The 14,120-nt window shown below is 41.9% G+C and overlaps 1 protein-coding gene across 3 annotated transcripts in view; it reads right to left on the bottom strand.

Annotated features, from left to right (window-relative positions):
* Positions 1-14,120, bottom strand: part of SDR42E1 (short chain dehydrogenase/reductase family 42E, member 1) — a 28,404-nt gene that overhangs the window by 6,941 nt on the left and 7,343 nt on the right. For all 3 annotated transcript variants that reach the window (XM_005862578.2, XM_005862577.2, XM_014536720.1), the window contains exon 3: positions 3,058-3,151. In XM_005862578.2, coding sequence (XP_005862640.1) covers positions 3,058-3,125 — 68 coding nt within the window. In that variant the 5' untranslated portion in view covers positions 3,126-3,151. The remainder of the gene's footprint in view (positions 1-3,057; positions 3,152-14,120) is intronic.

The raw sequence follows: 14,120 nt of genomic DNA, 5'->3' as shown, positions 1-14,120 counted from the left end.
GATGTTTCTCTCTCATCGATGTTTCTAACTCTCTATCCCTCTCCCTTCCTCTCTGTAAAAAATAAAAATCAATAAAATATATATTTTTTAAAAAATCGACAAATTCCTAGAAAAATGCAATCTTCAAAAACTGAATCAGAAAGAATCAGAAAACCTGAATAGGCCAATAACAACTGTTGAAATAGAAGCAGTCATCAAAAATCTCCCAGCAAACAAAAGCCTGGGTCCTGACGGGTTCACAGAGGAGTTTTACCAAATGTCCAAAGCAGAACTAGCACCTATACTCCTAAACTATTTCAAAAAATCCAAGAACACTTCCAAGCTCTTTTTATGAGTCCAGCATTATCCTAATTCCAAAACCAGATAAATACACTACAAAGAAAGAGAATTACAAATATCCCTGATGAACATAGATGCTAAAATCCTCAACAAAATTCTAGCAAATCAGATCCAGCAATTTATTAAAAAGATCATACACCATGACCAAGTGGGATTTATTTCAGGGATGCAAAGCTGGCACAATATTTGCAAATCAATAAATGTGATACATCACATACACAAACTGAAAGACAAAATCACATGATTATATCAATAGACACAGAAAAAGCATTCAACTAAATTCAACACTCATTTTTGATAAAAACTCTTAGCAAAGTGGGAATACAGGTATCACACCTCAACATAATAAAGGCCATATATGACAAACCTACAACCAATATCATACTCAATGGGCAAAAACTAAAACCATTTCCCCTACAAAGAGGAAAAGACATGGATGTCCGCTTTCCCCACTCTTATTCAACATAGTAATGGAAGTCCTAGCCACAGTGATCAGACAAGAAGAAGAAATAAAAGGCATCCAAATTCAAGAGGAGGAAGTAAAACTCTCATTATTAGAAGATGACATGATACTGCACATAGAAAAAATAAAGACTCCACCAAAACACTACTAGATTTAATAAATGAATTTGGCAATGTAGCAGGATACAAAATCAACACCCCAAAATCAATGGCATTTTAATATACCAATAATGAATTCTCAGAAAAAGAAACTAAATAAACAATCCCATTTACCACTGCAACAAAAAAAATTAAGATACTTAGAAACAAACTTGTACTCAGAAAACTATAAGACATTGAAAAAAGAGATAGAGGAAGATATAAACAATGGAAGAATATACTGTGTTCATGGATTGGTAGAATTAACATCACTAAAATGTCCATACTACTCAAAGCAATTTACAGATTCAATGCAATCCCTATTAAACTACCAACAGCACATTTCACAAATCTAGAACAAATACTCCAAAAATGTATATGAAACCAAAAAAGACCGAAATAGCCACAGCAATCTTGAGAAAAGAACAAAGTTGGAGGGATCATATTACCAGATATCCATTTATACTACAAAGCCACTGTAATCTAAACAGCCTAGTACTGGCACAAAAACAGACATATAGACCAATGGAACAGAACAGAGAACCCAGAAATTGACCCAAGACATTACACTCAATATTTTAGAAAGGAGGCAAGAGCATACAATGGAGTCAAGACAATCTCTTCAATAAATGGTGTTGGGAAAATTGAACAGATATACGCAAAAAAAAAAAAATGACAACCAACTTACACCATACACAAAAATAAACTCAAAATGGATAAAAGACTTAAATGTAAGCCATGAAACCATAAAAATCTTAGGAAAAAACCATAGGCAGCACAATCTCAGACATCTTTCATTTCAATATGTTTATAGATATATCTCCTATGGCAAAGGAAACTAAGGAGAAAATAAACAAATGGAACTACATGAACATAAAAAGCTTCTGAACAGCAAAAGAAACCATCAATAAAACAAAAAGGGAAGGGATCCCACTGCATGGGAGAACATATCTGGCAATGATACATCTAATAAAGAGTTAATATTCAAAATATATAAGGAACTCAGACAACTTAACAAAAGGAAGACAAACAATTCAATTAAAAAATGGGCAAAAGACCTAAATAGACACTTCTCCAAAGCAGACATACAGATGGCCAAGAGACATATGAAAATATGCTCAAAGTCACTGATCATCAGAGAGATGCAAATTAAAATGACAGATATCATCTCACACCTGTCAGAGTGGCTACCATCAACAAATCAACAAAGGACAATGCTAGCGAGAATGTGGACAAAAGGGAACCCTAGTACACTATTGGTGGGGATGCAGACTGGTACAACCATTATGGAAAACAGTATGGAGTTTCCTCAAAAAATTAAATATGGAACTGCCATTTGACCCAGTGATCCCACTTCCAGGAATATGTCCTAGGAGACCTGAAACACCAATCAGAAAGAATGTATGCATCCCTATGTTCATAGCAGCACAATTACAATAGCTAAGATCTGGAAACAGCCCAAGCACCCATCAGTACATGAGTGCTTAAAAAAGTTGTGGTACATTTACACCATGGAATAATACTATGCAGCAGTGAAAAAGAAGGATCTCTTACCCTTTGAGACAGCATGAAGGAACCTAGAGAATATTGTGCTAAATGAAATCAGTCAGAGAAAGATAAGTATCACATGACCTCACTCACATGTAGAATCTAATGAACAAAATAAACTGATGAACAAAATAGATCCAGAGACATAGAAGCATGGAACAGAGTGTGGCATTTCAGAGGGAAGGCAGAGGTGGGTGGGAAGGGATCAACCAAGGAACGTGTATGCACATATGCATAACCCATGGACACAGACAATAGGGTGGTGAAGGCCTGGGGCGGGAGCCAAGGGTGGGCCAAAATGGGTCAATGGGGGGAAAAAGGGGACATATGTAATACTTTCAGCAATAAAGATTTAATTAAAAAAATAAAAGAACTTTTCTTAACATGGAATAAACCTGTAGCTCTCAATTTTAGCATCTGAGCAGTGGGCAAAATAGTTCATTCCTGGCTTAACACTATACAAACAAGTAAAAGTATATACTGTATTAATGTCAGAGTTGAAAGCTATACTTTTTTTATCAGCAACCACCAGTAAAATAATTCATAGACATATTTTACAGATGCACTGACCGGAAACCAAAATAGCCACCTCCTCCTGTAATGAGGACAGTTTCCTTCGGAGACTTTTGGGAGTCCATATGTGGCAGTCAAAAGAAAACTGGACCTATAAGAAAGAAGTATGCAACACTGTTACTGATCCAAATGCAAATATGATTATCCCTAATTTGGGGCTAACAAAAACAAAAACAAAAAGGCAGTATGCTCTAGAAAGAAAAGCTAAGGCCTAGGTTCCAGTCATGGCTGTGTGAAGTTAGCCAACTCCTCCTCCCTTCACTTCTTGGGCTTCAAATTTCTTCCTATGTAATATAAGGACAGAAATATCTGCTCTGTCTGCCTGACAAGGTCAATGTGAAGGTTCAATAACAATTACCTTGGAGTGCTTTGGAAACCGCAAAACACTTTTCCAAATGTAAGGCATTATTCTTAATCATTGGAAAAAAATTAGAGCCTTTTTGGAAAGTACTCATTCAAATTTGGCAGGGAGAACCATTTTTTTCCATGTACTAGAAAAAGCAAGAAAAGAACTCTAGCCCTAGCCACTATGCTCAGTGGTTAGAGTGTCTGCCACTAGAGAAGTAAAGAAGAAAGGACATTGAGACTGGTAGAAGGGGCAGAGTTGCGAAACAGGCTGGTCGGACACCCACATGGGCTGTTTTTTTCATCAGGAGGAAGATCGTCTCTGCGGAGACTGCCTGTGAAGAGCAAGGGGTCCCAGCCTCACACCAGACCTCCAGCCCATGGTTCCACAGCTAGGAAGAGAAGTTCCCGTAACTACGAGCTGTAAACACCAGTGGGGATTGTAGCTGAGTAACACAGAGGCTGCTAGAGTCCCAGGTGTTTCTTCTAAAGAGCCGGAGCATGAACTTACTCAGACTCCATTCCTCTGAGCTCCTATGCTGGGCAGCTTTGAGGGACCCAGACACATATGGGGAGGACCTAGATTGTCTGGCATGGGGCAGGAACTCATGTACAGCTTTCTCACAGATGCAGGGGTCATTGTTCCTGTGCTTGGACCTCCCCTGCCACAGAGTTAACTGACAGGGGCCATATGCAGCAGTGAAATTGAGTCTCCATCAGAGTGGCTCACACTGTTTGCTCCACCCTGGTGATTCCCTGAGACCCTGCCCCACCCAAGCTGTTTGTAGCAGCTTTTCCATGTGAATGGCCTATCCTGGCTCAGACTTTAGACTTCCTAAAATCTCTCAAACAAGCTGCAACTGATGTCAGCATGCCCCAAACCTATCAATAAAAGGCCCAAAACCCGGCACTAGCACCAGCCTGTGCCCTGCTTCACAGCTGGGCCTCACCTGGGCACTTCCTAGCCCAATAGAAATAGCATCCTTCTTCAGATTTCTCTGTAGCTTTTGCAAGGTGACCTCAGGCAGTGGCTGATTTTGCACCTCTCTAGAGACCAAAAAGAGCCAGTGCACCTGGTGGACAGCTTCAAATCATAGCAGATTATAACTGTACACATCCACAAGCTACACACTCAAGGGGCAGACTCAATGAGCACCAAAGCCCCACTGAAGCAAGGTCTACTCCAGCCGTGGGCAAACTACGGCCCACGGGCCGGATCCGGCCCATTTGAAATGAATAAAACTAAAAAAAAAAAAGACTGTACCCTTTTATGTAATGATGTTTACTTTGAATTTATATTAGTTCACACAAACACTCCATCCATGCTTTTGTTCCGGCCCTCCGGTCCAGTTTAAGAACCCATTGTGGCCCTCAAGTCAAAAAGTTTGCCCACCCCTGGGACTCTACTCCATAGGGGTTTTTCCTGCACAGCAGCTCTCCCACTATAGTCACAACTGGTCCTCACAGCCAATTTGCCTGGAGGTCAATTCCTCCAAGTGACAGCAACAACAATCAAGGCTCAATTACAAGACTGTGCACACAGCCCACATAGGGGTGCACCTAGAGTGCCCAGCTCAGATGACTGAGGAGGTTGAGACACATAAATTGGTTGCCACTGAGTCCTACAGGACACCTACTACATAAGGCCACTCTACCAATTCTATGAGACATAGCAGCTCTACTTAATACATAGAATCAAAGCATAGGGAAGTAGCCAAAATGCGGAGACAAAGAAATATGTCACAAGTGAAAGAAATGGAAGCAAGCAAACTACTAGATACAGAGTTCAAACCATGGTTATAAGGTTACTCAAGGATCTATATAAGAGCATCAAGGGATTTAGTGAGACTTTCAAGTATCTTAGTGAGAATGCCAAAGACATGGAAAAGGACCAGTCAGAAATTAACCACACTAACTGAAATAAAGAATAATTTACAAGGTTTCAACAATAGAGGAGAGGATTCTGAGAATCAAATCAATGATTTGGAATATGAGGAAGCAAAAAACACCCATTCAGAAGAGCAGAAAGAAAAAAGAATAAAAAAATATGAAGAGCCCTAGCCAGTTTGGCTCAGTGAATAGAGCGTCAGCCTGAAGACCAAAAGGTCCCAGGTTTGATTCCAGTCAAGGGCACTTACCTTGGTTGCAGGCTCCTCCAGTGCCCTGGTCAGGGTGTATGCAGGAGGCAATCAATTGATGTGTTTCTCTCACATCGATGTTTCTCTCTGTCTTTCTCTTTCTTCAACTCTCTCTAAACGATCAATGGAAAAATATCCTTGAGTGAGGATTAACAAAACAAACAAAAAGATTTTTAAAAAAATGAAGATAGTGTAAGGAGCCTCTGGGACAACTTCAAGTGTACCAACATTAGCATTATGGGGGTGCCAGAAATTAGAAGAGAGAGAGAGCAAGAAATTGAAAACCTACTTGAAGAAATAATGACAGAAAAGTTCCCCTACCTGGTGAAAGAAATAGACTTACAAATCCAGGAAGCACAGAGAGTCCCACACAAGAGGAACCCAAAGAGGCCCACACTAAGATATATCATAATTAAAATGCCAAAGGTTAAAGACAAAAAGAGGATCTTAAAAGCAGCAAGAGAAAAGCAGTTTGTTACCTACAAGGGAGTGCCCATACGACTGTCAGCTGATTTCTCAACAGAAACTTTGCAGGCCAGAAGGGAGTGGCAAGAAATATTCAAAATGATGAATAGCAATATTCAAAGTGATGAATATAACCAAGATTACTCTACTCAGCAAAACTATCATTTAGAATTGAGGTCAGAAAAAGAGCTTCACAGACAAGAAAAAGCTCAAGGAGTTCACCACCACCAAACCAGTATTACATGAAATGTTGAATAAAGAATCAGAGGCATGTAAACATGGAACAGACTGAGGAATCTCAGAAGGAAGCAGGGAAAAGGGGTGGGAAGAGATTAACCAAAGATGTTACCTATGGACACAAACAATAGGGTGGTGGAGGCCTGGGATGGGGCAGGATGGGAATCAGCTGGATGGGTGTGGGGGAGTAATAGGGGGGAAAGGGGGATAGCTATAATACTCTCGACAATGACAATAAAGATTAAAATAAATAAATAAATAAATAAATAAATAAATAAGATGGGTGTGGGGGAGTAATAGGGGGGAAAGGGGGATAGCTATAATACTCTCGACAATGACAATAAAGATTAAAATAAATAAATAAAAAAAATAGCACACTTGCAGCATGGTTTAATATTAGTATTTTATTAACTATATATATTTAAATAAGGGGTAAAAATTTCCTTCATATAACAAAACACATTCCCCACCCCAGAAGATCTATAAGTACTGCATGTGCTCAAGGCCTATTGGGGTCTTACTTCTCCCTCCCTTGTCATCTATGCCAAAATAATAATTATTATTATATAGGTTATAGCTTATTAAAATATCTATAATATTTTCTCAAGACTCCTAGGCCCCATTCTGACAAGAACAAGACAACAAGGAAAAAGTGGGTGACTTAACTCTTCCCACTTAAGAAGAGATGAAAAAGGCAGGAGGCATGAAGGACCTCAGATGCAATGGGAATACACACATACTCACTCAAGTAATTAGAAATACTGTTGTAACTGGAACCCAAGTTTGGCTGCCTGCTGCTACAAAAACCAAACTTGTTAGACAGATGCTGGTGAAAAAAGGAAAGAGGTTTTATTCAAGTGCCGGTCACCTGAGGAGATGGAGGACTATTGTCACAAAGCCCATCTCAACATCTCAGTGCAGGCAGAGGTTTTTATAAGGAGAGGGAAAGCAGAACAAATAGATCAAAGGGAGGAGTTTGAAAAATTCTCTACGTGCAGCCCAGCAAAGTCTATTCAGATAGGATCTTGAAACTGGTCAAGTGACACTCTGATATGATTCATGGTTTGTGTCATCCTGGTTTTATGTCAAGGTCAGCAAATGTCCTGAAATTGGAATGACTCAAGGTCAGAGTCTGTATCTTCTGAAGTTAGTTCCTAGAACTTGTTTTCTGTTGTTGTTAATCCTCACCAGAGGATATTTTTTTCTATTGATTTTTAGAAAGAGTGGAAGGCAGGAAGAGAGACAGAGAGAGAGAGAAACACGGATGTGAGAGAGACACATCAACTGGTTGCCTCCTGCACGTGTCCCAACCAGGGCCAGGGATGGAACCTGCAACAGAGGTATGTGCCTTTGACCTGAATCAAACCTGCAACCCTTCAGTCCGAGGGCTCTAACCACCAAGCAAAACTGGCTAGGGAAGTTCCTAGGATTCTTACACAAACATGCTGTTTATCTACAAACTATGTATTAGAATCAGCATTTACAGAAATCATGTCAAAATAATGGTGGGGTGGGTTATAATATCCCACTGTTACACTCAGAGATGTGATTAGGCAAACAACTAAGAACCTTACTACTTGGACAAGTTTATCCCTCTGAGCCTGTTGTTACATTTAAAAAGTGGAGCTGATAATAAGCTCACAGGTTTATAAAGACGGAATGGGATAGTGCACAAAAAATGCCCAGCAAAATGCCTGGCATGATATGGGTGCTCCATGATGTAATTTCTCGAATTTCCTTTTCTTTAAGCTCTAGAGTCTAGGGATTCAATTATTCTATTACACTCCCACATACCATGATTAAGTCTCTCAAAAGCATAGGTTCTTCTGAATAAGTGTACTGAGTGGATCAGATTGCCAGGAAAGCTAATCAAACCATTCATGCAGAACTCAGTTGTTATGACAGCAGAAGACAAGTTTCAGCAAGTGACTGTTCAATGGCTGGAGGGTATGCAGAAGAGAAGAATGAGAAATATTAGAAAAACTGCGCAAAATGGTGTGGAGGATGGCTGATAGATTCCAAAGGTTTGATTAAGCAATTGCCACAGTTGTGCTTACAAGAAAAGTCATGAAAAAAATGGATGTGCTGGCATTCCTTTAATCTACTTAACAGTGACCTTACGATTCTATTATTTTTCTCAATGCAAAACACTCTCTTTTTGATTTGGAGTAACCATAAAACTAAACATAGTCAATTTTAGTATATAACATAACCACATGGCTTTGTTACAGATGCTGTTTCAAAACACAGTACACAGACCTTTCAATCCAGACTTCTTACCTTCACTGCATGACCCCTCCCACTTCACCTCACACTCTTCTGCCATTAGTACTTTACCCTCCAACAACCTGGACTCTTTCCTTTCCGTAAAGATGCCAAGTCCATTTGTGCCTTGAGGCCCACTTTCTGTTTCACCTCAGTGTCACTGTCACGGCCTGGCTGCATCTTTCTCAATATTTAGGTCTGTTCAAATGTTATGCACTCAACTCAGAGAAGCTTCTCTGGTCACCCCATCTAAAATAGCCTCCCCCCTTGCCCTGGTCGGTTTGGCTCAGTGGATGGAGCGTCGGCCTGCGGACTCACGGGTCCCGGGTTTGATTCCAGTCAAGGGCGTGTGCTTTGGTTGCGGGCGCATCCACAGTGGGGAGTGTTCGGGGGGCAGCTGATCGGTGTTTCTCTCTCATCGATGTTTCTGGCTCCCTGTCCCTCTCCCTTCCTCTCTGTGGAAGATCAATAAAATATATTTAAAAAAAAAAGAAGCACCCACATTTTCCCTTCCTCTGAGGGAGAAACTCAGTTCTTTCCCACTATGAGTGTCTTCCTGTGAGTGTCCACGGAGCACTTTACTTCTCATACTTCTGGTCGCCAGTTCTGTGGAGGTTTTTCCCCACAACAAGCAATTTTCTGTGGCACCAGCGAGGTGTCCTACAATTTAATTCAATTCTGACACTGCCTTCCTGCAGATAGTGTCAGATCCCACAGGTTAAGGGCTCAGTCCCACAAGACGACACACCCACCTTCCACTTCAGACCACGCCTGGATTTCAGAAAGAAAGAGAGAGAGAGAAAGAAAGAAAGAAAGAAAGAGAGAGAGAGAGAGAGAGAGAGAGAGAGAGAGAGAGAAAGAAGGAGAAAGAAAGAAAGAAAGGAAGGAAGGAAGGAAGGAAGGAAGGAAGGAAGGAAGGAAGGACGGACAACTGGTTGCCTCCTGCATGGGCTGGACTGATCAGGGATCCAATGTGCAACCCAGGTATATGCCCTTGACCCAAACCGGTGACCCTTCAATGCCCAGGCCAATGCTCCAACCACTGAAATAATCCATCCAGGGCTTGTTTGTATTTTTAATTATTGATCTCCTTCCAATGGAATATAAGTTCCATGAGAACACAGACCATTGGACTTTTTCTCTAGTGTGTCCCCACCAGAATGCAGAACATGTTAAATGTTCAACAAATATTTGTTGAGTTTGTGGATGATTATGAACCATGAAAAACATCCAATTTAGAAAAACAGACCTTGGAGGTATCAAAATGGGAGTGTAGGTAAACGTAGTACTTAGCACCTCCCACAACCACATCAAAATTACAACTAAAATACAGAACAACCATCATTCAAAACAACCTGAAAGCTTGAATGGAAGTCCTACCACTACAGAAGTAAAGAAAACATGTTGAGAATGGTAGGAAGGGCAGAGGTAGAGAATGGGCTGATCTGGCACCCATGTGGGCCGTTTTTTTTTTTTAATCAGGAGGAAGATTGTCTCTGTGGAGGCTGCCGTGAAAAGCAAGGGGTCCCAGCCCCACACCAGACCTCTCCCAACCCAATTCAGGGTCCCAGAGTTGGGAAGAGAAGTCACCGTAACTTCAGGCTGTAAAAACCAGGGGGGATCATGGCTAAGGGATACAGAGGCTGTCAGAGACCCAGGTGTCCCTCTTAAAGGGCTGTGCATGAACTTGCTTGGACTCGCTTCCACTGAGTTCCAGTGCCAGGAGGCATTGGGGAACCCAGACACAAATGGGGAGGAACTGGTTTGCCTGACATTGAGGCAGGAATTCTTGGGCAGCTTTCTACTAGACAGAGGTGCTCGCAGGGGTCATTATTCCTATGCCGAGACCTGCCCTGTCCCAGGGCTGACTGGCAACCATATCTGAGTCCCCATCAAACTGGAGCACACTGTTTTCTCTGCCCTGGTAATTCCCAGAGACCCCCCTCATCCAATTTGTAGCCCCACCCAATCTGTTTACAGCAGCTTTTCCATATGAATGGCCTGTCCTGGCTCAGGCTTCAGACTTTGCTAAAATCTCTCAAACAAGCTGCAGCATGCCCCAAATCTATCAATAAAAGGCCCAAGACCAGGCACCAGCACCAGCGTGCCTCGCTTCACAGATGGGCCTCACCTTGGCACTTCCAAACCCAAGACAAATAGGAGTAATTTGCATATCTCTCTGTCACTCCTGCCAGGTGGCCCCAGGCAGTGGCTGAATTTGCACCTCCCTGGAGACCCAAGAGCCAGTGCACCTGGTAGATAGTTGTAATCATATCAGATTACAACTGTACACATCCACAAGTGAAACACTCCAGGGGCAGACTCAGTGAGCACCAGAGCCCTACTGATGCAAGTCCTGCCCCATAGGGTTTTTCCTGCACAGCAGCTCTCCCACTATAGTCACAGCTGGTCCTCACAGCCAATTTTCCTGGAGAACAATTCTTCCCAGTGACACCAACAGCAATCAAGTCTCAATTACAATAAGACTGTGCACACAGCCCACAAAGGGACACACCTAGAGTGCCCAGCTCAGATGACTGGTGAGGTTGAGCCACTGAGCCCTATAGGACACCTACTACACAAGGCCACACTACCAATTCCAGAAGACACAGCAGCTCTACCCAATATATAGACACAAACACAGGGAATCAGCCAAAATGCAGAGACAAAAAAGCATGTCACAAATGAAAGAAATGGAAGAAATCAAACTAATGGATACAGAGTTCAAAATCATGGCTATAAGATTACTCAAGGATCTTCATGAGAGCTTCAAGAGACTTAGTGAGACTTTCAAGTATCTTAGTGAGAATGCCAGGACATGGTAAAGGACCAGTCAGAAATTAAGCATACACTAACTGAAATAAAGAATAATTTACAGGGATTCAACAGTAGAGGAATTCCAGAATCAAATCAACAATTTGAAATATGAAGAAGCAAAAAACATCCAATCAGAAGGGCAGGGAAAAAAAAGAATCCAAAAATATGAAGATAGTGTAAGGAGCCTCTGGGACAACTTTAAGCATACCAACATTTGCATTATGGGGTGCCAGAAGAAGAGAGAGAGCAAGAAATTAAAAACCTATTTGAAGAAATAATGACAGGAATCTTTCCCTACCTGGTGAAAGAATTAGACTTACAACCCCAGGAAGCACAGAGAGTCCCACACAAGAGGAACTCTATTAGGACCATACCAAGACACATCATTATTAAAATGCCAAGGGTTAAAGACAAAGAGAGAATCTTAAAAGCAGCAAGAGAAAAGCAGTTAGTTACCTACAAGGGAGTGCCCATATGACTGTTAGCTGATTTCTCAACAGAAACTTTGCAGGCCAGAAGGAAGTGGCAAGAAATATTCAAAGTGATGAATAGTAAGGACCTGCAACCAAGATTACTCTACCCAGCAAAGCTATCATTTAGAATTGAAGGTCAGATAAAGAGCTGCACAGACTAGAAAAAGCTCAAGGAGTTCATCACCACCAGACCAGTATTACAGGAAATGTTAAAGAGTATTCTTTAAGAAGAGAAAGAAGAAAAAGAAAAAAATATAAACAACAAAATGGCAAAAAATACGTATCTATCAACAATTGAATCTGAAAAAAAATAAATGAATACGAAATTGAATGAACAGCATAAACTAGTGAATAAGTAGAATCAGAGGTAATGGAATAGAGTGATGATTCTCAGAGGGAAGGGGGCTGAAGGAGTGGGAAAAGATTAAATAAAGATCTTATATGTATATATGCATTACCTATAGACAGGGACAATAGGGTGCCAAAGGCCTGAGGTGGGGCAGGGGCAGGAACTTGGTGGAGGGGGACAAAGAGGGGCATCTGTAATACTCTCAACAATAAAAGATTTAAAAATAAAAAAGTAAAAAAAATAAATAAAAACATTAAAAGAAAAGAAAAACATCCAATTTAGTAAAATTATAATGGGCATAAATTATGCAGGGCCCTGCAGTGTCTGAGAGTCATTTTATGTATGCTAATTAACGCTGCCATTTTAATTTAATTTATTTCCCATAAAGCTCTGGAATGAAAACAACATAAAACTAAATGAGAAAAATTTCCTGCATCCTGAAACTTACATGAAGTAGAGAGGCTTTTGCAAATATCTAAAGTACACGTCAAAAAGGAGAAAAGATTACCGTGATAATGTTGGTATAAACGAGGTGCTGTGGGAGCACTGAGGTGGGGTGAGGAGAGAAATTCTGAAGGACAGATCAGAAAGACTTCATCAAAGAATGAGCCTTAGAGTTAAACTAGGACAATGGGAAGACTTAGGCAGGCTGAGCTGAGGCAGAGGGTTACTACAGGTTGAAGGAGCATTGTAAATGAAGGCAAGAGTAACAGGAAAGGCTGATATTGGACAACTAATATGGCAAATCTGGTATGCAAACTAAAACCAAAGTGTGTAGCAGTGGGTTAGCGCTGAAGGCAGCCTGGGGTTACCTTGAAAACATCTTTGAGTCCGCCCCTTGGGGGGAGTTTGAATTGAATTTTGTAGACAATAGAAAGCCTTTGTAGGTTTATAGAACTGACATGCTAACTTGGTTCTTTCGAAAGATCACGATTTTCCTGCAGAAAGGAGAGCCTGGAAATAGGCAAGAGTCTAGGTAAGGAGTGATGAGGATTAGGGCTAGAGCAAGCATGTCAAACTTGCAGCCTGCGGTCGCATATGGCCCACAATGAATATTTTTATGGCCCAGCCAATATAATGTAAGAAACATTTTAATAAAAATTTCATAACTTAATTTTTACAATACCCTGTTATACATAATCCTATATAATAAAAACCTAATATGCAAAACGACCGAAGGGCGAAATGATTGGTGGAACGACCAGTCACTATGATGTGCACTGACCACCAAGGGGCAGACGCTCAATACAAGAGCTGCCCGCAGCCCACAGGCCCCAGGCCAGCCAATTGCTCTGCTGGTCACCCTGTAGAGGGAGGCGACCAATGGCAGCAGCAGGGGGTGGGGCTGGTTGGCAAGCGGGCCACCCCCTAACCACCCCTCAATCGCCCTGCCCAGGTGATTGGGGGGAGGGGCCAGCCGGCGAGTGGCAGCAGGGGGTGGGGCCGGTGAGCAAGCAGCACTAGGCTGGCCAAGGCAGGTGCCAACAGGGCCACCCCAATCGCCCCACCAGTCGCCCTACAGATTGGCCTGATAGCTGGCCAGGCCTAGGGACCCTACTCATGCACAAATTTCGTGCATTGGGCCTCTAGTCTATGCTATCTAATAAAAGAGAAACATGGTAATTAGCCGTACATCCACTACCCTTCCCATTGGCTAATCAGGGCGATATGCAAATTAACTGCCAGCCAAGATGGCGGCCGGCAGCCATGCACTGAAGCGAACAGGGAGGCTTGCTTGCTCCAGTGACTGCGGGACTCCAACGTCCCCCGCCTGACTTGCCGGCCTCTCAGCTACAACTCTAAGCAACTATGTTGCAAATATAGAAGCTAAACAAAACCCCAGAAACCTGCTTTAGTCAGCCGGGCTTCAGCCAGCCGGACCGCAACATTGTATCAAATACAGAAGGTAAACAAAGGCCAGAAACCTGCTTTCAGCAGCCGAGGCCTCAGAGCTAAAGCTGGCCCAGAATA

The sequence above is a fragment of the Myotis brandtii genome, unplaced genomic scaffold (genome assembly GCF_000412655.1).
Source record: "Myotis brandtii unplaced genomic scaffold, ASM41265v1 scaffold165, whole genome shotgun sequence".
Classification (NCBI taxonomy): domain Eukaryota; kingdom Metazoa; phylum Chordata; class Mammalia; order Chiroptera; family Vespertilionidae; genus Myotis; species Myotis brandtii.
The sequence above is the reverse complement of the archived record's forward strand: the minus strand, read 5'-3'. Positions and strand labels throughout refer to the sequence as shown.